This window comes from Pelodiscus sinensis, chromosome 7 (assembly GCF_052426305.1).
Source record: "Pelodiscus sinensis isolate ZL-2025 chromosome 7, ASM5242630v1, whole genome shotgun sequence".
In the NCBI taxonomy this organism is placed as follows: domain Eukaryota; kingdom Metazoa; phylum Chordata; order Testudines; family Trionychidae; genus Pelodiscus; species Pelodiscus sinensis.
The window spans coordinates 41233320-41255755 of record NC_143058.1 but is presented as its reverse complement, the minus strand read 5'-3'; the positions used below and the strand labels follow the sequence as shown (position 1 = coordinate 41255755).

The 22436-nt window shown below is 41.7% G+C and overlaps 1 protein-coding gene across 3 annotated transcripts in view; it reads left to right on the top strand.

Annotated features, from left to right (window-relative positions):
- Positions 1–22436, top strand: part of LRP2 (LDL receptor related protein 2) — a 220019-nt gene that overhangs the window by 117049 nt on the left and 80534 nt on the right. For all 3 annotated transcript variants that reach the window (XM_075933562.2, XM_075933563.2, XM_075933560.2), the window contains exons 34-44: positions 590–699; positions 1903–2080; positions 3409–3622; positions 6481–6720; positions 7275–7463; positions 10508–11428; positions 12743–12908; positions 14314–14472; positions 18348–18637; positions 20666–20869; positions 21297–21539. In XM_075933562.2, the coding sequence (XP_075789677.2) occupies positions 590–699; positions 1903–2080; positions 3409–3622; positions 6481–6720; positions 7275–7463; positions 10508–11428; positions 12743–12908; positions 14314–14472; positions 18348–18637; positions 20666–20869; positions 21297–21539 (2914 nt within the window). The remainder of the gene's footprint in view (positions 1–589; positions 700–1902; positions 2081–3408; positions 3623–6480; positions 6721–7274; positions 7464–10507; positions 11429–12742; positions 12909–14313; positions 14473–18347; positions 18638–20665; positions 20870–21296; positions 21540–22436) is intronic.

Sequence of the window (22436 nt, the reverse complement as noted above, 5' to 3'; positions counted from 1 at the left end):
TGCTGAAGTTAGAGTCTTGTCATTAGCTGCAATGGAAGAAAGTTCAGGTCCCAAATGCTGTGGTATGGTTCCACAGAGTCTAGCAGCCTAGAAATACATAAAGGCTAAAAAAACCAGAGTTATCTAGTGTGGAAAGGAGAGGAGCAAAAGTGGTATAATTTAATGGATGTCCAGAGATTTCTCTGTCCCACAATATAAAAGGGGGCCCTGTAATTGAATTAAAAGGAAGCTAATTTTACATAGGTTAAAAAGAAATATTTTGTACAACAGCATGTAACCAACCTGAACCTCATTTAATACCTTTGTGTTATACTGATAAATGGAAACAGTTTAGTAAGGATTAGTGATTTTTATGAACAGGAATAATTTGGAGTTACTCTAATGACATTAATTATCACTGGAAACTTTTTGAGTAGAACTTGTCAGAGGAGAGAATGCATTAGAGAAGTATAGTGTTTTTTCATCATAATGCATGTGGACTTTTTCTTTTGCTTGGTCCTGTGTGGGTTTATGCTGACCAGGTTTTAGCTTGAAATTTTACTGTCAGGTCCACATGGGATACCCTAAACTCTGTTAAACATTTATGTAGGTTCTGAAGCTACATGGTGAAGTAATGTACAGAAAAACCCTGATTACCAATGATGGTACTCCAACAGGAGCTGGAGTACCAATAGGTTTGGTTGTTGATCCAGCACGAGGGTGAGTTTCCAAAATAGCTTTTGTCTTTATTTACGTTTTATTTATAGTGAATACTTTTTTCAATTGTTCTATTTCTTTCCTAATTTTTAGGGCTTCTACATTGATAGTAGTGAAAATTTGTTCTAGGCATAAAATTGGCATTCATAGAATTTGTATTTTAAAATTATATTTGGGTTGAATCAGTTTAAGTCTTTTAAAGCTATACTTAGAGCCTAATATATAATAGGATCAATTACATGATTGTGTAAATTGCTGCCTAGTTATAGATTGTTTATAAATTGTCACTTAGGCTTTGCTCCAGAATTCAAATTTTCATTAAATAAAATAATTAAATCTCAAGCCATTTTGACTGCAAAGAAAGCCTTCAAAATATCATCCTAGAGTAAAGTGATACTATGACGACTGTTGGGTTTTGTATATAAAGGGAAAAGGTACCATGTTAGAAATCATGTTAAGTTACATATTTTAACTCCCATGATGATGTTAAACATGCTTTATGTGTTCCACCCAAAATGGCAAATATGTATGTCAATATTTATTAATATTAAGATATGTCTTTGTGTAAAACTATATATATAATATTACTAATCAAGCCTCAAAAAACCTCCATAAACCCTGACAAATTAGATTCCAGACTTGGCTGGAAAATTTTTGACAAATATTTTTTCATCAGAATTTGCTGATTTGTCAGAATGGAAATGTTCTGCATGCTTGTGTTGTTTTCCCCAAAATTATGCTGGGATCAAGTCAGTTTCCAGAGGTGCCAGATTTGTTGTTCCGTAGCATCCTGGATGGTTGGTAGGGCTGGGCGGAGAATGATAATTTCATGCTGTGAAGATCTTAGACGTATTTGGTTTTCATTCCCAATAAGAACTAAACACAATTTTGAGATCTCAGAATCCTCTGCAAAATGGAAACAAACTCCCCCCCAGCTGTGTTAGTTTTTTAAAATTCTTAAAATGTTGCAATATAAGATGTTGTGAATGATGCAGGATAGAAAATACGTATTCTTAAACTATCTTTAGCTTGACTGTGTTCCTATAAAGTGAGACATTTTGTTCAGCATTCGATCACTACTCAGAACATACTAAAGTCCTTTGCTGAGTAGAGCAATAGACTTAAACACATTCTTAAATGCTTTGGTGAACTGGAGCCTTAGATTCTTATCTGCTTCTGTAATTGCTGGGATAACATATGTTGCAGGAAACTGTATTGGACAGACCAAGGAACTGACAGCGGTGTCCCAGCAAAAATATCCAGTGCAAACATGGATGGCTCAGATATAAAAATCCTCTTCACTGGTAACCTTGACCATGTCGAATTTATTACCATTGACATTAAGGAACAGAAGTTGTACTGGGCTGTCACAAGCACAGGAGTGGTATGAATATTTTTATACTGTTGCTGTAGTGTCTATGTGCCCATTTCTGCAGCCCTTCTTCACATGAGCAGTGCAGTTAAGATTAAGTGAGACTAATCATGTGACTAAAACTTTCAGTTAAAATATGGTACGATTCATATAGTGTACAGTAGTTACTGGACTGGAATGACTCTTGGTTTTTGAATGTCAATGAAGTTGAATGCCTAACTGCCTTTTGTGTTTGAGTAGGGGGAAGATACAGTAATATTTATTCACCAAATAAAGCATTGATCTAGTGTCTGTATGGAAGAGGGCATGCTCATATGTACCATACTATTAAAAAAGCCATAATGTTTCCTCCAATGAGCAAATGATCCCTTTGAATGCTCCTATATGCTGTTCGTATATGCTGTGGTTGGTTAGGGGTGGGCAATAATTTTTAAAAGGCAGGCCAGGACACTTCTATGCTTCCCCACCCATAGACCCTGATTGGCCTGAGGATGGGGGAGTTTGTGAAATTTTTACCTCCCACCCCCCAGTGCCTAGAGCCAGCTGTTTTAAAACAGCTGGCAATTCCCTCTCGGTGCTGCAGCAGGAAGCGACTTTGCATGCTTCCCCTGTCCTCAGGCCAGTCAGGGTCTGGGGGCAAGGGGAATGTGCAAAGTCCTTCGTCCCCTACTTCCTCCCTGCCAGGGTTGTGAAGTGGTGCCGCTAGAAAGAACTGCTGGGTGCTTTTAAACAGCAGTTTCCTCTGGAGCTGTACGCCCTGGCAGGGGAGGAGTCTTTGCGTCTCCCTCATCCCCAGGTCTCGATTATCCTGGGGACAGGGGAGTGGCAGGGCAGCTGCAGGCCAGATCCCCCTGGCTTGGTGGGCTGGATTCAGCCACTGGGGCTATCTTGCTCAGTGTGAGCAGAAGATGTCTGATTCATGACAGACATGAGTGTACCTAGGAGGTCCAGAATGGCATTAGTTAGAACAGGTCTTCAATGAATGACACCAAAGTTTGCAAAAGAAAAGATACGATCGATTTACTCCTTTTTGCTAGTTTTAATGAACAGGATTCTAACAGCTACTTGTGCCATTTTTTAAAAAAAGAAAAAGAATAAAGTAAATGAAAATACTTGTGTGTATAACTTTGCTTATATAATCATTTTCCAAGTGGCTTTTATTGTAGATTGTTGTTAGCTGTTTTGAACAATGACACATTTGTTAAATTTTAATGGAAAAAAATAGTTCTCAAAAAAACAACTCTCACCTCAAACCTGAGCAAAACGCATAAGATTTCTGTTCACAGAAAGAGTTTATCAGTATATATACAATTCTAATGAAATTCTAACTGATGTCTTAGATTGAAAAAGGCAATGTGGATGGTACAAACCGCGTGACCCTGGTTCTTCATCTCTCTCACCCCTGGGGAATTGCTGTCTATGATTCCTTTCTGTACTATACTGATCGAGATTATGAGGTCATTGAACGGGTTGACAAGTCCACTGGAGCGAACAAAGTGGTTATGAGAGACAATGTTCCAAGACTGAAGTGCCTACGAGTGTATTATAGAGACAGTGAGTATCTACTATGATTTAAAGAGGCAGTGTCAGGAAGCCCCTTGATTTTGAAAAATCTAACATTCTCAAAACCTTAATCTGAAAAATTACTAAATTGAAAGCAAGACAGCGTGGTGAGCTGCAAACCACATGTTAGTAAGGTGCTGGTTTAAGTTTCTGAGAACATCTTTATGTTTCATGCAGTGCATAGAAATGTATTTTAGCGTTTCTTGGCTGTGCAGTATTTGCTCATTTCTTTCCAGTCAGATTTCTGAAGTATACAAGAATCATGCTTTCCAAGAGCATTCCTTTCCACCCAAACTAAGAGGGCAGGGCTAATTTTAGGCTTGCCAACTTTGATGGCATGTTGATAAAACATAAACTTTTGGGATATGCGGTAGGATTTATATCTGTCTTTAACTCAACATTTTAGTGCTATTTTGTATTTGAAGTTCTGAGACAAATTAATGTTACTGCATTTTGAAATATTTCTGTAGTAAGTATCTTTCTTTTAAGACTTTCAAGAGGTTAATTGGAGCTCACAAGAGATAATCATAATGGTCCTTTCTTGTGTTAAAATGTCTGAATGTAGTTTTATGGTTGTTTTTGTTTTTTATTTCAGTGTGATTTGTAGTAATGCAGTATGGAAATAATTAAAGTACAGTAACTTTCACTGCTCTGTACTAACCTGTGTTCACTTTTTCCGGGAGAGAAGGGAGTTCTGATTGATTGTAGAGAGAGTTTTCACATGCATATTTGAGATCTGAACTTTCATAATGTCCAAGGGTGTTCTGCTCGGCTACGTCTACACTGGCCCCTTTTTCGGAAGGGGCATGCTAATTTTGAAAGTGGGAATAAGGAAATCCGCGGGGGATTTAAATATCCCCCGCGGATTTAAATAAACATGGCCGCCGCTTTTTTCCAGCTTGGGGAAAAGCCGGAAAAAAAGCGTCTAGACTGGCCCGATCCTCCGGAATAAAGCCCTATTCCGGAGGATCTCTTATTCCTACTTCAAAGTAGGAATAGGGCTTTATTCTGGAGGATCGGGCCAGTCTAGACGCTTTTTTTCCGGCTTTTCCCCAAGCCGGAAAAAAAGTGGCAGACATGTTTATTTAAATCCGCGGGGGATATTTAAATCCCCCGCGGATTTCCCTATTCCCACTTTCAAAATTAGCATGCCCCTTCCGAAAAAGGGGCCAGTGTAGACGTAGCCCTCAAGTTTTGACATCGGACTTATTGCTACAGGTTGAACCTCCCTAGTCCAGCGCTCTGTGGTCTGCCAACATCTGTCATCTGGCATGATTTTAGTTAGCTGGATGTACACTTATGGGTATGGCCAAGTTTCCCACGGTCTCATAAAGTTTGTTTACAGTCACCAGTCCTGGCTCTCAGTGTTCTATGCTGTTATTTAGCTCTAATTTCCCCTAAATGTCTTCTAAAAGAGCCCAGTAAGAAGTAGAAGACCGGGTAAAAAACAATATTGACTTTCCGTGACTTGGCAAATTCTCTGGTTTGACAGTGGTCAGGTTCCTGAGGGTGCTGAATGAGAGTTCAACCTCTAGTAAATGTATTCATGTCAGGGCTCAGATGTCCTCAAGTAATTTGTAAAACTAATTGATTAATTTGCAGTGAATAATATTTTGCGATTAATTTTTGTATCACTTTCTATTTGATAGTTGTCTATAAATATTTTTCAGTTTTTCCAGTATGTTCCCTTTTCAAAATTATTTACCTAATAATTTCGGTGAAGAATCTCAACATTTTATTATGTTATTTGATATTGACATGTGAAATGCAATCCGTGTGGTTAATATTCATAAGAAACATTGGTCAGATGATGGTATCTTTGTTTTCTGACTGAAAGAGCATAATTTATAGTATTTCTAAGTTCAAAATTCAGTTTCTCTAGGGCTACGTCTAGACTGGTATGATTTTCCGGAAATGCTTTTAATGGAAAAGTTTTCGGTTAAAAGCATTTTCGGAACAGAGCGTCTAGATTGGCACGGATGCTTTTCCACAAAAGCACTTTTTGTGGAAAAGCATCCATGCCAATCTAGACGCGCTTTTCTGCAAAAAAGCCCCGATCACCATTTTTTGTGATCGGGGCTTTTTTGCGGAAAACAAATCTGTGCTGTCTACACTGGCCCTTTTGGGCAAAAGTTTTGCGCAAAAGGACTTTTGCCCGAATGGGAGCAGCATAGTATTTCCGCAAGAACACTGACAATCTTACATGAGATCGTCAGTGCTTTTGCGGAAATTCAAGCGGCCAGTGTAGACAGCTGGCAAGTTTTTCCAGAAAAGTGTCTGATTTTCTGGAAAAACTGGCCAGTCTAGACACAGCCTAAATGTTTTAATATTCATATAAAATTCTATTTCTCATGAATATTCCTGGATATAACTTCATTTCCTTGAATATTCTCAGAAATAGAATACCAGGAGGATATGAATACTTACAAAGCAAATTTGGTTTTTTATTTGAGGACAATGTTCTGAGGCATTTCCCAGCTCTAATTATTAGTTGTGGTTATCCAGTTAGGATTTTGCTGTCACATCTATTTTTACAGTAAGTTTACAGATATAACTTCAACTGAATAACTCATTCTGGAATTTCATTAGCTAGTTTACTTCAAATTTATATTAGAGTCAGATCTGATCCTGAAAAAATATTCTCTGTTGAAGATCCCTTAATTGTCCAACCAATTGTTTTATTATTAACATTTATTTGCCATGGTTCAAAATGATTAAGATCCTTACTGTTGCTAGCTGCTTATTGTTATTAGTCATTTTCCTGATAAGTGTGGGATGTGTACACATTTTATTATAGAATAATGAGATCTAATAATGAACAGTACATTGCATCTGTTTCTTTGTGACAGATTCTGCTGGTGCCTCAAATGGCTGCAGTAATAATATTGGAGTTTGTCAGCAGCTTTGCCTACCTATGCCTGCTGGACTGTTTTCTTGTGCCTGTGCTACTGGCTTCCAGCTAAATCCTGATAATAGGACCTGTTCTCCATATAGTTCTTTTGTAATTGTTTCCATGCTGTCTGCAATTAAAGGATTTAGCTTAGAGACATCTGATCACTCTGAAGCAATGGTGCCTTTGGCAGGAAGAGGTATGTGAAGATTTTAGTGGACGAGAAAATTTCTTTATGCCTAATGTTGTCATTTTCTGTTACATTTGCAATGGTCTGGTGATTGCTTATCTGACAGATGGTACATTTCACAATGAGACTAATATGCTGAATTATAATATTGGCAAGGGATCATGCCATTGAGGTAAGGAACATATACAATGCACTGGTCTCCATATAAAGGCCTACATTTTCAGAAGACTACCTCTTTTTGCAGATGTAGTTTATGAGTTTAGTTTTAGCACACAGTAAAACTGGACTTTATTAATTTAATATTCTCATATACTATTTTAAATGCTGTGCAGCAGAGCCATAACATGTACGGTAGTCTATACATTAACTGAGAAGCCAGTTATATGATGTTCACTGAATGTTTACATACACAGAGCGTCTTGGCAATGTAAATCGATGTTAGATATTATGCCATAAGTTTGTTAATATCAATTCATTTGTTATTTGCACATAACACAAACCATACATTTTAAATAAAACATTTTCTATTTAAAATAATTGGTTGCTTTTGAAAAATGTTTCAGGACGAAATGCACTTCATGTGGATGTTCATATGCCTTCTGGTTTCATTTACTGGTGTGACTTCAGCAGCACTGTTTCTTCTCAGAATGCAATACGTAAAATTAAGCCAGATGGTTCGTATTTTAGAAATGTGATTACAAATGGAATAGGACGAAATGGAATCCGTGGCATTGCAATTGATTGGGTAGCAGGTAAGCAGAACTGCTGCATAGCTGAATTTATAATAAAAGATTATTTTTATATCTTGTAGGCAACTTTAGATTAATCATTAGTTTTATAGAAAAACTCATGGAAACATTTGAATAGGAAATCATCTATCCTATTACATAGTGCTGTGTATTGCAGACTGATTTTAAAATGAAAGAAATGTATGAGGGTCAGCCATCCCTTTGATCCCTACTGATTACAGTAGAAGTTGAATGAACAAGATAGAGTATTGAATTTTGCTCTAAACCACGCGTTCCAATTAATATTGCAAGTTAAATTGAACAGCAGGTTATAATTACTGCAATACTAATTTTTTTTAGAAAACATTTCTTCATTCAGTGCTACACGGGAGATCATTGTCAAGTGCATAATTTTTCTGTCCCTTGGGGTATGTCTAGACTACAGGGATTTTTTTTGAAAAAAAGTGGCCTTTTTTCAAAAAATCTTTACCTGCGTCTAGACTGCTGCCATGTTCTTTTGAAAGTAAATCGAAAGAATGTAGCAGTTTTTTCAACCATGGAAAACCTCATTTTATGAGGAAGAATGCCGTTTTTCGAAAGAGCTCTTTTGAAAAAAGGCGCTATGTAATGCAAACTGTGCTTTTTTGAAAGAGAGCATCTAGACTGCCTGCGTGCTCTCTTTCGAAAAAGCAAGCCACTTTTTCGAAAGTACTGCTTGTAGTCTAGATGCTCTTTTTCGAAAGAATCTTTTGAAAAAGCCTCTTTTGAGAAAGGTGTGTAGTCTAGATGTAGCCTTTGGTGTGATTCCTTTCAGGCGTGGCGACACTGCACCCTTCTTTTGTCATTGTAGCATGCATACCCATGGGTATATCTAGCAATGCAGGCAGTCCCCGACTTACGCGGATCCGACTTATGTCTGATCCGCACTTACGAACGGGGCTTTCTTGCCCTGGAAGTCGGAGCGAGAAAGCCCCGTTCGTAAGCTGCTCCGGTGCCCCTGGTCTCCTGGAGACCGTCTCCAGCAGACCAGGGGCACCGGGCGGGTTCCCGCGCTTCTGAGGCTTTGCCAGAGCAAAGCCTCAGAGGCGCGGGGAACCGCCGCTGCTGCCGCTTCAATCCGGGTTCCTGTGGTCTGCTGGGGAATGATCCCTGCTCTGGCAAAGCCTCAGAGGTGCGGGACCCCCCCGCGGCTGCGGCTTCAGTCCGGGAGCCTGTGGTCTGCTGGGGACGGTCCCCAGCAGACCACAGGCACCCGGATTGAAGCGGCAGCAGTGGCGGTTCCCCGCGCCTCTGAGGCTTTGCTCTAGCAAAGCCTCAGAGGCGCGGGACCCCCCCGCGGCTGCGGCTTCAGTCCGGGAGCCTGTGGTCTGCTGGGGACCGTCCCCAGCAGACCATAGGCTCCCGGACTGAAGCCGCAGCCGCGGCGGGGTCCCTCGCCTCTGAGGCTTTGCCAGAGCAAAGCCTCAGAGGCTCTGCTCCCCGTGTCCCTGGTCTGCTGGGGAGGGGGGGGGGGGCAGCTAGTGTGCTCCCCCCCCCCCAGCAGACCAGGCTTTTGTTTTGGACTCTGGGGCAGAGCAGCTGGGGCGCTGCCGATTGGTCCTGCAGCGCCCGCTCTGGGCACTACTGGACCAACCCGGCAGCACCCCAGCTGCTCTGCCCCAGGTCCTGATTCAGCCGCTGCTGGTCAGTTTCAGCAGCGGCTGAATCAGGACGCCTGGGGCAGAGCTGATGGGTGCTGCTAGGTTGGTCCAGTAGCACCCAGGAGCGGCGCTACTGGAGCAACCCAGCAGCACCCCAGCTGCTCTGCCCCAGGCATCCCCAAGTCAGCTTCTGCTGAAACTGACCAGCGCTGACTACAGGAAGCCCCAGGCAGAGTTGCTCTGCCCCGGGCTTCCTGGAATCAGCTGCTGATCAGTTTCAGCAGCAGCTGACTTGGGGACGCCTGGGGTTCTTAAGTTGATTCTGTATGTAAGTCAGAACTGGCGGTCAGTTTCAGCAGTGTCTGAATCTGGACGCCAGTTCCGACTTACATACAGATTCAACTTAAGAACAAACCTACAGTCCCTATCTTGTACGTAACCCGGGGACTGCCTGTATAGGCAATAAGGCATGGCTTAGGTTAGTACAGACATGCCTGAAGGGTATGGATCTGATCCCTGCTATGTACCCTACATGGCTCTCCACATACCAAACATTGCCTCCCCATCTAAGCTGCAGTTTTTAGCAGTGTAGTGTGCTGCTGCTGGAGCCTTTCCTTGCCACAGGAAAAGGCCCGAGCTGTGTGGAAATGCTTGGCTAGCTCCCTCCCCACTGTTGGAACTCTTCTCTGCCACAGGGAAAGACTCTGGCAGCGGGAAAGGCTCTGGCAAGGGTGAAGCAGTGGGGAAAGGCTCTGCCAATTCCTCATTGCTGAAGCCCTTCTCTGCACCATGGAAAAACTCCAGCAGCGAGGAACAGCTCTTGCATAGGAAGGCTGAGGGGAAAGACTCAGCCTTTCCTCACTTCAATGAAAGATTCCATCAGCAAAGAGCTGCTGGTGCATTTCACCTCTGCCTTCCCTCTGCCAGAGCCCATCACTGGCATGTATAGCTACACAATTTAGGTGGATGCAGTGTGCTTGTTTTTCTGGCACGTACTACGCATATACTACATGCTGTCACCAGTGGTGCATAGACATGATGACTTTAGTTTCAAATAAAATGCCAAAAACATTAATGTTGATTTGAAGTTATGTAATGAAACAAAGACTGTTGAACTAAATAGTTCTTGTAATATGAAACCATTATGATGATTTATACGATGGGGCAAATTCTGCTCTCAGTTATGTCTGTAAAGCCCACAAAAGTTAGTAAGGACTGATGAATGAATCAAGGGCAGAATTCAAATCATGTTATTTTTTGGTGCTGTTTGTCTAATAACTCACATTTAAGTTTTATTCTTAAGGTTCTTTGTGCGTTGTCACACTATTTGAGTCTTTGCTTATTATACTTTTATTTTATGATCAGGGTATCAGCTTGTGTTTCTCTGGTTTTGAATTAAATTCTGTTAATTTTTTTTTTACAATGCAGGAAACCTTTATTTTACAAATGCTTTCCTGACAGAGACTTTTGTAGAAGTTTTGCGTTTAAACACTACTTATCGACGTGTTCTGCTGAAAACCTCAGTGGATATGCCAAGGCATATAGTAGTAGACCCAAAAAACAGATACCTCTTCTGGGCAGATTATGGACAGAATCCAAAAATTGAACGTGCGTTTCTTGACTGTACCAACAGAACAGTGCTTGTGTCTGAAGGCATTGTCACACCACGTGGCTTGGCAGTAGATCACAGCAATGGCTACATTTACTGGGTTGATGATTCTTTAGATATGATTGCAAGAATTCAGCCTGATGGAGGTGAAGCAGAAATTGTTCGCTATGGTAGTCGCTACCCAACACCATTTGGCATCACCATCTTTGAAAATTCTATGATCTGGGTGGACAGGAACCTGAAAAAAGTCTTTCAAGCCAGCAAGGAGCCAGGCAACACTGAGCAGCCAACAGTTATACGAGACAATATTAATTGGCTGAGAGATGTTACCATTTACGATAGCCGTTTTCAGCCACGGTCTCCCCTCAGTATCAACAACAATCCTTGTTTGGAAAACAATGGAGGTTGTTCCCATTTGTGTTTTGCCTTGCCTGATGTGCAGGCGCCCAAATGTGGGTGTGCCTTTGGCACACTAGGAAGTGATGGCAAGAGATGTTCCATTTCAACAGATAATTACCTGATTTTTGCCCTTGAGAATGCGCTTAGAAGTATACAGCTCGATCCTGAGAATCACAGTCCCCCATTTCGCACCGTGAATGTGCTAAGAACTGCAGTGGCTCTAGATTTTGACAGCATGAACAACAGAATATATTTTACACAAAGTTCTCCAGCTGGGACAGGAAAAATCAGTTACATTAATATTTACTCAGGAACTGGTACTCCAACTATAGTTGCATCAGGTAAATGCTATTAAACTTGGTCCAAACTAACTGGATAGTAACTAGTTAAGATTATAGCATCTGATCATTAGCTTAAATAGTTATAGTATGTTCATTTTAATGATCAAGACAGACTGTTGAGTTAAGATATTCTCTCGAAAGCTTCTGTTGACATTTCTGCTTAGTTTTTTTCCTTCTTTCTATCTTTATCAGTACTCACACAAACTGGGAAAGTACAAGCCTTGTTAATATTACTACTATTTGTTTCCAGCTATTCCCACAATGTAATGGGCACTGAGTCATCATATAGGAAGGCAGAGAGTCTCTGTCCCAAAGAATGTACAATGTAAAAAGACAATGTAGATGAAAGCTTAGTGGATGTAACATACAATCAGAGTGGTCAAGGTGATGTTTGGCCATGTCTTGGTAATACAGTGTTGGGTAACACAAATTTTGATTTTTTTTTAACTTGTTTTTAAAATTACTGTAGACTATCTGCAGTCTCCTATTAGCCTTGGCACAACCAGTCAGCTTGGTCCTTGTAGGTGACAATGGGAAATGGGTCTTCAAAAGATTTCAATGAGGGAGGGGACAGTGATCTTGCATTAGATATTCAGTTCATAGTGAATGAGGGGGAAGAAGACACAGAATGGGGAGAAAGCTTAAAAAGAGCTACAGGCTGTTTTGAGAAAGCAGAACTATTCATCATAATTGCTGAGTTAAACTGTTTGTTCATAGTAGTCCAAGTCCTCAGGTCCTTAGCAGGGTCTCTGCTGTGCCTTTTTAGTGCAGCCCAGTGTAGGGTGTGGGGTGGGACTGCACCTCCCTTGTGGAAGCTTAAGGAAAGATTCTGTCTTGAAATGCTGCTTATTGCTGTACCCTTTCCAGGGGTACAACTTACTGTCTCGGTCCCTCTGTAGGGTGGGTGTAGAGAGAGGCCAGGGCAATGTCTCAACCCCTCCCTACTCTTTTCTGTCTCCTTTGGAGCAATGTGAATTCCCAGAGTATTAGTGAGGGAGGAGTCCCTGCACTTGCTGGTGCACAGAAACTGCAATTCATCTTGCCCTTTAAGTAGGCCCCACAAGTGTCTTGAGTGTGTGTGCGCGTGTGTGCGCGCAGGGGGGAGGGGGAGGGGCGTCCTTGTCCATTGACTTAACCCACCACCACTTCATACCTTCATAAGGGCCTGTTTCTTAGGTTTTTACTTAGGCAAACTCCTATTGATGTCACCTGGATAAAAGCCTCAGGGTTTGACCCATTATGCTGATGACTGATTTGGTGACGTGTATGGCAATGTTTCAGAAAGCTGTAATGAAGATGTTCTCCTTTCCTAAGGTTTGGGAACTCCAGATGGCATAGCCTTTGACTGGATCAGTAACAGAATTTATTACAGTGACTATTTGAACCAGACTATCAGCTCAATGGCTGTGGATGGATCTAACCACACAGTGGTTGCTCGTGTTCCACGTCCTCGAGCTATTGTGCTAGATCCTTGCAGAGGGTATGTGTTGCTCTTTTTCTTCTAAAATTTTAATGACTTTTTTTTTAATTCTAAGTGAGGCTGGTATGCTGCTGATAGCCAAGGAGGCCCTATGCCTCCCAGTGTTAGACCCATTTTGCAGAGAAAACTCCCTACTCTTAGCAGTATGGTTGTTTTTTGTTTTGTTTTGGGTTTTTTTGCTGTGAAATATTGTCCGCATTGGCCTTTGAAAAATCAGAGTTTGCTCATGCTTAGTTAGAAGTTTGTCAAGAGTTTGGCAGCCAGATTCCATGAAGATTTTGTTGGTACTGGGCATGCATCTAAGGCTGCGGGCTGAGCATGACTTTCCTTGCAAATGGTGCTTCTGGCTGCTGTGGGGATAGGCACCAGAACTGAGAGCTGCTGTGTACCCAGGCTCCTCTTCCTGGTGCCTGTGCAATGTGGAAGAGAAAGTAGAGGGTCAGAATTAAGGTTGCATGGGGATCCTTAATTCTGGTCTTTCCTAACTTTTGAGTGTTTGATTTTGAAACTTTGATATTCTTTATTTTTAGTTTTTTGGATGTAGTCTAAATGTAAGATTTAATTTAGATATGATACTAGGCTTTATCAGTTAAATTTAAACAGATAAAAGCAAGAGCATTCCCAGGTAAACAGTGGGCAGAGAGTGTGAGCAATGCTATTTTTAGAAAAGAAATGAGAAGCAAAAATGATGTAAGTTTGGAAATGTGTGTGTTGGAAAATAACAGCTTGAGGGCACTATGTGAATTGCACTGAATTCAGTGTTCTGTTTCTGGGCCAGTGCAACAGAGTGTGTAAATGATAGATCAAGAATGATGCAGGCAAGATGAGAAAGTGCTTTGCAGGTGAAAGCAGAGGACCCGCAGAAGACTCCTCCAGCTGATAGTGACTGCTAGCTAATCTTGATAGGTGCCAGGAAGATCTCTATACTAGCAGGAAGAGACATCCAGCACCAAATATTGGTCAGACTAGACAGAAAAAATAATGGGAAGGCATCCATCCAGCACTCACCTGAACTGAAGAGAGGATCAGACGGTAGTTGTTCAAATAAGGCTTCTCTGAGAGTAGCACGACCTTAGGATTAGTTGAAATAACAAAGAAATCTACCTCTTTAGATTTCTATATGATCTCAACATCATACTATCTGAATGGCTTTCAAGAATTCATGAACATATTCTCACAGCAGCCGTTTGAAGTAGAGAATAACATTATTAGCACAATTTTGCAAATGGAGAAACCCCATGAGTGAAATTCAGTGACTTTCCCAAGGTCACACAAAAAGCAGTAAGGCTCCGATGGGCGCAGGGGTCCTTGTTATTGCAGAATCAAAGTTCTATTTGATGGAGATAGTTCTTCTTTCATATATTTGTTTGCCAAAGAGATAACTTTGCAATTGTCTGATTGATAGATACATGTACTGGACTGACTGGAGTGCCAATGCTAAGATAGAACGAGCTACACTCGGAGGAAACTTCAGAATACCTATTGTAAGCACCAATTTGGTGTGGCCAAATGGACTTACCCTGGACTATGATGAACAGCAGCTTTACTGGGCTGACGCAAATCTGTATGTATCTATGTCTCATATGTGGTAGGATTTTTTAAAGAAATTTGTTGTTATACTATTGTTACAGAGCTCAGATTTCTTTTATTCCTTTTTCATCACTTTGGATGCATTTGTTGCCATTTTATATTGTAACCCATTAATAATAATTTATTTTTTTTTAAATTCCATTGTGAAAAGTAACCAGTAAATACTTGTAAATTGGTTAATCACATGGTGATTTCTGCCTGGCAAGGTTCCCTCTAAAATGAATGACAGCACAGCCCCACAGCTGCTTAATATGCGCTAATGCAGTGAGTTGCCTGGCCGGGAGAGGGGCACTTCTCCCTTGGGAACAGCAGCAGCTTCCTGCAAAGGACAGAGCAGTGAGTCTCCCTACTAGTTGGGAGAGACCCTCTGCTCTGTCCTCAGCAAAGAGCTGCTACTGTACCTGAGGCAGAAGTGCCCCTTTGCCTGCCAGGCTGCTCCGTGCATGAGTCCTGAGCCCCTGGCTGGGTAGAGCTCATTAAGCAGCTGCAGGGCCATGCTACTGCGCAAATTAGAGGGAACCTTGCTGCCTGGTACCAGAGAAACAAAAGTGTAGGAGCCAGATTCTGCCACGGTTACTCAGTCAAAACTTCCATGATTTTCCTGACAGTTTTGATTGATTAACAAATCTTAGAATTGACCTGTGATTTTGAGAACCATGTATGTTAATAATTTGCAGCAGAAGTTCTGGTGGCCTGAAATTCACATGGAGCTAAATTTATTCTAATGTTGCTCAAGCTCATTTGTCTCATCCTTAATGCCGTATTTTAGCATCTTCGCCTATCTATACGTTGCTTCTGCACAGTTTCTCTCCTTGTTCATCATGAATGGGGAATGCCTCTCACTGTAGCATTTGGAGAAGATTCAGTGTTGCTGGAACCTCTGAGACTAAGCCTTGCCCATCAGCTCAGGCCTCTAGAACTTCTGCTTTCAGTAGCAGGACAAGTTGGTGGTTCAATCTCTCTAAGCCACTTTGTTTTATAAGTTTAATTTTTTTATTGCTGCATAGTAATTGTCTGAAGCTGTGACTTGGAGGCTCTGACAGAGAAGAAACCCCCTCACAATCTGCGCTGGTATGACTCTGGTCTCAAAAAGCCAAAAGCAAACATCCAGTTCTTAAGGCAGAGATTAATGTAGTTAATGAGCAAGTGGTATAAAATCCAGGGTTTAAACCCTTTCTCCTTTTGCCTACCCTCCATAAAGGAGCATTTGCTGGACTTTTCTCCAAACAGGAGCTATGCATCAGGATCCCTATCCAGCATGCTGCTGTTCAGACATGCAGATGCCTGGAGCACCTATAGAGCCCTTAAAGCAGTGGTCCCCAACCTTTTGTGGCTGCCAGGTGCCCGGGGGCAGGGCCACTCATGCGCCGGGTGTCTGGGGGCGGGGCCGCTCATGCGCCACGCTTCCAGGGGTGGGGCCATGCATGCGCCGCGCACCCGGGGCCGGCACCACGCATGTACCGCCCGCCCGGGGCAGGGGCCGCCCACGTACCCTGCGCCTGGGGCCAGCACCGCGCCCTGCACCCGGGGCCGACCCGTGCAGGCAAGGCATTACAATCCTTCACCAATTGATGGACTAGGCATCTGAGAAATGATTTATGGATTAGGAATCAAGGTGCTTTCTCTACAAGATCCCTACTGGCGTTGTGGGGAAAAGTGTCTGAGCCTTATCTGAGGCAGCCTTTCAATAGGAAGGTGCTACTGGGTTGGTTTCTGCATAATTCCTTAAATTACAGAGCTTTTGCTTTATATGAGTAACTGGCATGTCTGCTTATCATTAATCTTGTACTAATTACAATTCTGTTTTATCTTCCCCTCCTCCATATCTGTGATTCACTACTTGCTATTTCCCATTAGTGATGAAGGAGGAGAGAAGCCATGCAACAAAATGAGAAATTAGTTGCATGATAATTTTCTTTCTGTCAGCAGCTTCTTTTCTCATTCAGCCCACCCAAGTAGTTTGATGAATGACCAGAATGCGATTTGTAATAACTGAAATGCGTCTCTGAGGGAGACCTAAACATAAGTTTATGTTGTTCTCTTAAGTCTAATGATTCATTACCTGCATACTTCTACAGCTTGGAAGAACTCTTGTAGGTGTTAAATTGAAGGGCAGAGCTTAGTCCTGGAACTGCAAAATTGAACCTTCCTCGGGACACTGGGCATGATACTGTTTACTAAGGATGTTAAATATCTGATAAAGAGGCAGCAGTTTAGGGTAGCAGCAGCCCCTGTCTGTGGCGGGGGGGGGGGGGGGGGGGGCAGGAGAGAGTGGCAGGAGTCTGAGCTCCCAGACTGGTGCAAACCAGAACTGAGCTGGGCTGCTGGCCAGCCTGCTAAAAAAATTACTGGTTGGGGGAAATATGTGTAGTCTATAGCATTAACCTATACACTTTTGCTTATCAGTTAATCGACTACACTATAACGTCCCTACTGTTTACAGTGTACAGAAGATTTTTTATTCCACTGACTGTCTTCATATAAGCATAGCATCACTATCTATATTTCTGCTTATGCAGCCTTGATGGGCCTTGCCTTCTCTTTCATTGTACTGTGAAAAAAGGAGCAACAGCAGGGCAATCACAGAGACACATCGTTGAAGGAGAGAAGTAGAACTCACCTGGCCTTCTTTCTCTTGTCACCAAAGTCCTGCCACGTGTGCATGTGCCTCATTGGGATATCTGATCATCAGAATGCTGGTAGATGGAATCAGGCACCAGCCTCTACCCAGGGCATAATACACTGTTCACATTTGCTCCAATTTCTGTAATTCCCCCATACTCCACCAAGTATTTTCTCCTCATTGCTCACTTTTTCTCTACTGATTCCCAGTTTCTAACAATACCATACTTCTTTTTTACCAAGCATTTTCTCTCTTCTCCCTGAAATCCTTCCTCAAGGTGCATTTCTTCTAGAAATCTTTCCTATTTTGTCATCTTTCCTGCCAACAGTCTTTCCACACCGTCCTTTTTCTGTACTCTTGTATTGTGTTTTATGTGTGGCTTACCTGCTTGGACTGTAATCTCTGTGCCTTAAGTGCTGCAAATATTTGTGGCCCAATAAAATTATTTTACCTAATAATGCACCAGCAAAATGTAGCATAAATTGATTCTTTCTGAAGCAGCACTATCTGACCTCCACTGGAAGAAGGCACAGGTGGGTCAATAGTGCTAATAGGGATAGGATAGATAGACAGCACAGAACAGGGATGCTACTTGCCACAGAATCTGGAGTTGGAGCCTGTATCTTGTGTGGACCTCTGAAATCTTGCTTCTGTTAGTTCTGCTCATCATTCCAGACAGAAGCCTGAACAACAAGGTCAACAGAGAAGAATATGTGGTTATTTATACCAACTCTTCTTCTTTCATAGTTTATTCGTGGGAAACTTAACACATAGGCTTATATATTTATTTTATATGTGATCTTCTATGTATTTCCTGGTAGCATGGATTTGGGTCTACAGTCGTGGCAAAAAGAAAATAACTTTTCCCTGTATGGTGCCGTTTTATTCCTACAGCAAGGCAACATGAATTTTGAGTCCTTTCAAAGGAAAGAATTCTGTCGTGAAATTTGTGCACATTTTGGCTATGTTTAGTGCATATGTTTAAATGCGTTCTTCTAAAAATTGATTGCTTCCAGTACATTATTTTATTAACGTTTCAAAATCATTACTTTGTATCATTATTGAGCCAGTAGTTTGAAAAGCCTCAGAGACATCAAACTGTAATAACAAAATCTTAATTAAATATGCTCTAGTATTTAATTGGTGGTAACTGGTCACAAAGTATAATTAAGAATGTACTGATACCTGCAAAAGTTTAAAAGTTTTAGCATTTTCTTTTTTTTTAGACAGAAGATTGAACGATGCTCCCTTTCTGGTTCCAATCGTGAAGTAATTATTAACACTGCGCTGTATCCATTTGCCATGACCTTGTTTGATCAGCACATTTACTGGACAGATTGGAATACCAGAAGTATTTACCGAGCTAACAAATATGATGGCTCAGATCAGATTGTAATGATTATGAATCTACCACAAAGACCAATGGATATTCATGTTTGGTCAAAAAGTAAGCAGCAGCAGTGCATCAATCCTTGCAACCAATTTAATGGTGGTTGCAGTCACATCTGTGCACCAGGTAAACTATTATGTTTAATGATAATGTTGACTATAGCAAAACTCATAGTATGGGGGAGGTTTTAAAATTACAGTAAAACTCCATTAGTCCGGCAGCCAGTGCTCCGGGACTCCTGATGATCCTGCACCATCAGGAACCCGGAAATGCTGGGGCAGCCGGACAGGCTTCCCCCATTCTGCTGCTGAAACTGACCAGCAGCTGAATTGGGGAAGCCGGGAGCAGAGCAGCTGGGATGCTACCGGGTTGGTCCCGTAGCGCTGCCCCTCGGTGCTACAGCACCAACCCAGCAGCACTCTAGCTGCTCTTGGGGACGCCTGGGGTAGAGCAGCTGGGACCAACCTGGCAGGACCCCAGCTGCTCTTCTCCAGGGTTCCCCGATTCAGCCGCTGCTGAAACAGATCAGCGGTTGATTCCAGGAAGCCCGGGGCAGCGGCTGACTTGGGGACCCCTGGGGCAGAGCAGCTGGGGTGCTGCCGGGTTGGTCCCGCAGTGCCGAGGGGCGGCGCTACGGGACCAACCCGGCAGCACCCCAGCTGCTTTGCCCCAGGCGTCGGGATTCAGCTGCTGCTGAAACTGACCAGCAGCGTCAATTTCACCAGCAGGCTGAATCCGGACGCCTGGGGCAGAGCAGCTGGGGTGCTGCGGGGTTGGTCTCATAGCGCCACCCCTTGGCGCTGCGGGACCAACCTGGCAGGACCCCAGCTGCTCTGCCCCAGGGGTCCCCAAGTCAGCCGCTGCTGAAACAGATCAGCGGCTGATTCCAGGAAGCCCTGGGCAGAGCACCTGCTCCACTCTGTACTCTCTGTAACCCCTCTTGCTTTATGCGGATGTGCCTGGTGCTCAAATTTTGGTGGGCCTGGATGTTATTTGGTTGGGCCATGGCTCACCCAGGGCTACGTCCCTGCTCAGTTCTTCACTATCCCCAATCATATTTTCACCTGCTGTCTATGGGCAGGTTGTATTCCCTATGCTTACGGTAGCCATTTCCTGGTCTAATCTAAAACCTGGTCTAATCTAAAACCTATCTCATTAAGATTAAAACTACACAAACCGAATTTTCTGTGCTAATGTGACAGCTGCCATTTTGGCAGATACACTAGGATTTGAACTACATAAACTGCTACAGGTAGAGCTAAAGAACACTAATTGCTAACTGGGGCAGTACTGGACTCCTGTCTTCTATGGATTCGGCACAGAGGGTGCCTATAACACATACTACCCAGTAGATTATATTTGGACCTCAGAATAGTACCACATCACTAAATACTTCATGCTGTAAATTTAAAATTTCATCATAATCTTGATTTTTTTAATCTCGGTATGACAAAATCTTTCCATTCCCATTATTTCCCACACACTTTCCAAACCCCTTGCTTTACAATTTCCATTTGTTTTGTTGCATTGTTTTAAAAGCTTTGGCATTTGAAATCCCAATTTCTAATAGAAAATGTATGGGTTTCATAATGTAGTACAAGTTTGGCACAAGCTGCAACCATAAAATGCATTAGGGAGGGCAAGATTTTTAATGTCATTTGACCTCCTAAAGATGCAAATAGGTGCCTAGTGGAATTTCCAAAAGCACCTAGGCACCTATCTCCTATTCATTGTTAACCTGGAGGCAAGGAGAAAAACTCACATTGACATCAATATGAACAGTTAGTCTAATGTTCTCCAGTTATAAGGACGAGATCTTCAGCTGCGTGGCCTCAGTTTTTACAACACAAGTGATTTTCTCGCTTGGACTGAAAAAGTGAATCTATTATCACATGGAGAACAGCCCAGAGTTTGCATGGCATTTATAGCAAACAAATATAATTCAGTGCACCTAATTTTGAGCTCAGTTACTCCAGCATAACTCAATTAAGTGGATTGACACAGGTGACCTGAGATCAGAATCTGACTGAGTAGCCTTGGTTGCTGTTATACTTCAGCAAACATTAGCAAATGTTATAGCTGTAAATATTTAATTTTGAGTCGGTACGCTTGTCCTTTATTTTCCCCTTCTTTTTTGGTCTCAAATGTATACAGGTCCTACTGGTGCAGAGTGTCAGTGTCCTTCTGAAGGTCGCTGGTATTTAGCCAACAATAACAAGCACTGTATTGTGGACAATGGTACCAGGTGTGATGGAGGGCTCTTCACTTGCCTCAATGGGCGATGCATCTCAGAGCGGTGGAAATGTGACAATGATAATGACTGTGGGGATGGAAGTGATGAGCTGGAAAGTGTGTGTGGTAAGCATTTTAAGAACTGTGTTAGAATGTGACACAGGGCTCAGTCCTGCTCCCTCGGACCTCATGGGCACTTTTTCCATTGGCTTGATAACAATGGGATTGAGTCATGAGCCAGTAATTCAAATTGGGATCCTGCCTGCTATCTGATTTTGCATCTGCATCTTCATGTGTATTATGGCAACACTTTGGCATTAGAAACAAGAAAGGATTTGTAGGCACTTACTTTAACTTTAAATCATGTTGATCTGGCTTTACCTTTTTACTTTGTCTAATTCAAAATGTGTATTTTACTTTTCATGCAGTCCGTTTTGCAGCGGTGTTTGCTCTGGCAGGTAAAAGTAAAGTGTATTTTCCTTTGCTACATTTGTCAGGAAGTTGAGTTTACATTGTATCCATGATGGTTCCTCCTTGTTTTTATCCCCTTTAGCTTTTCATACCTGTCAGCCAACAGCTTTTACCTGTGGCAATGGGAGGTGCGTACCTTATCACTACCGCTGTGACCACTACAATGACTGTGGAGATAACAGCGATGAGGTGGGCTGCTTGTTCCGAACTTGTGACTCCCACACAGAATTTACTTGCAACAATAGAAGGTGTATATCTCTTGAATACGTCTGCAATGGAGTAAACAACTGTTACGATAATGGCACTTCTGATGAGAGAAATTGCCGTAAGTTGATTATAAGTGCCAGCAATTAAAATATTTATGAGCAATATGAAAGCATAGATATTATAATAATTATTTTATTATTATTGTTATTGTTATTTTATTTCTTATTATTTTAAAATATCCTGTCCTCAGTACATCCCCATACCTGGAAAAAATTGTGCATCAGCCTCACTTTATGAGCTGTTAAAAAGTCCCATTAAGTTTAACAGGACTATGCATGGTGCATTAAGTGCCCGTGTAAGTGTTCACAAGCTTGGGACCCAAATGTTTGCAGTGGATTTATGTTGTAATATTATATATAATTCTTACCATGTTAATAGCAATAGCTTTAATACTCAACAATAAATATTATTCATGTTACCACAGAGTTACTTACATGGTTTAATATGTATTCTTTATATTGCTTAAGAAGTGGAAATTCTTCATTAGTTAATTGTTCATTTAAAAAACAAATGATTGCTTTGGAAATGAGTATTATTTTAATACCATTTAAACTGCAATTAAATCAATGTGGACCAATAATATGGTAATCAGGCTAATCAATCCTTCTGGTCATTAGGAAGTTCTTCTATAAACATTCATAATTGGAGCTGAGCAAAAAATCAGAAATGCATGAGAATTGCATTCAGTTAAGGTAGTCTCTTTTTCTGCGTGTGCCATATTAGTTGATATATTGTGATTTTCTGGAATGTACTCATGACTTGCATTTTTCTAAACTTTTTGAAAATTTTATTCTATAGATTTGTCATAATCATTCAAAAGTTCAGCTAGGTTGCTTTTTCATAGTTGATCTGATAAGTCATATAGTACAGTATTATTTCTTTCCGAAGTAGTTGACTATACAAGCACTTCTAATATGAATGTATGTACATGTGAAGTTACAGTATAGTTTCTGTG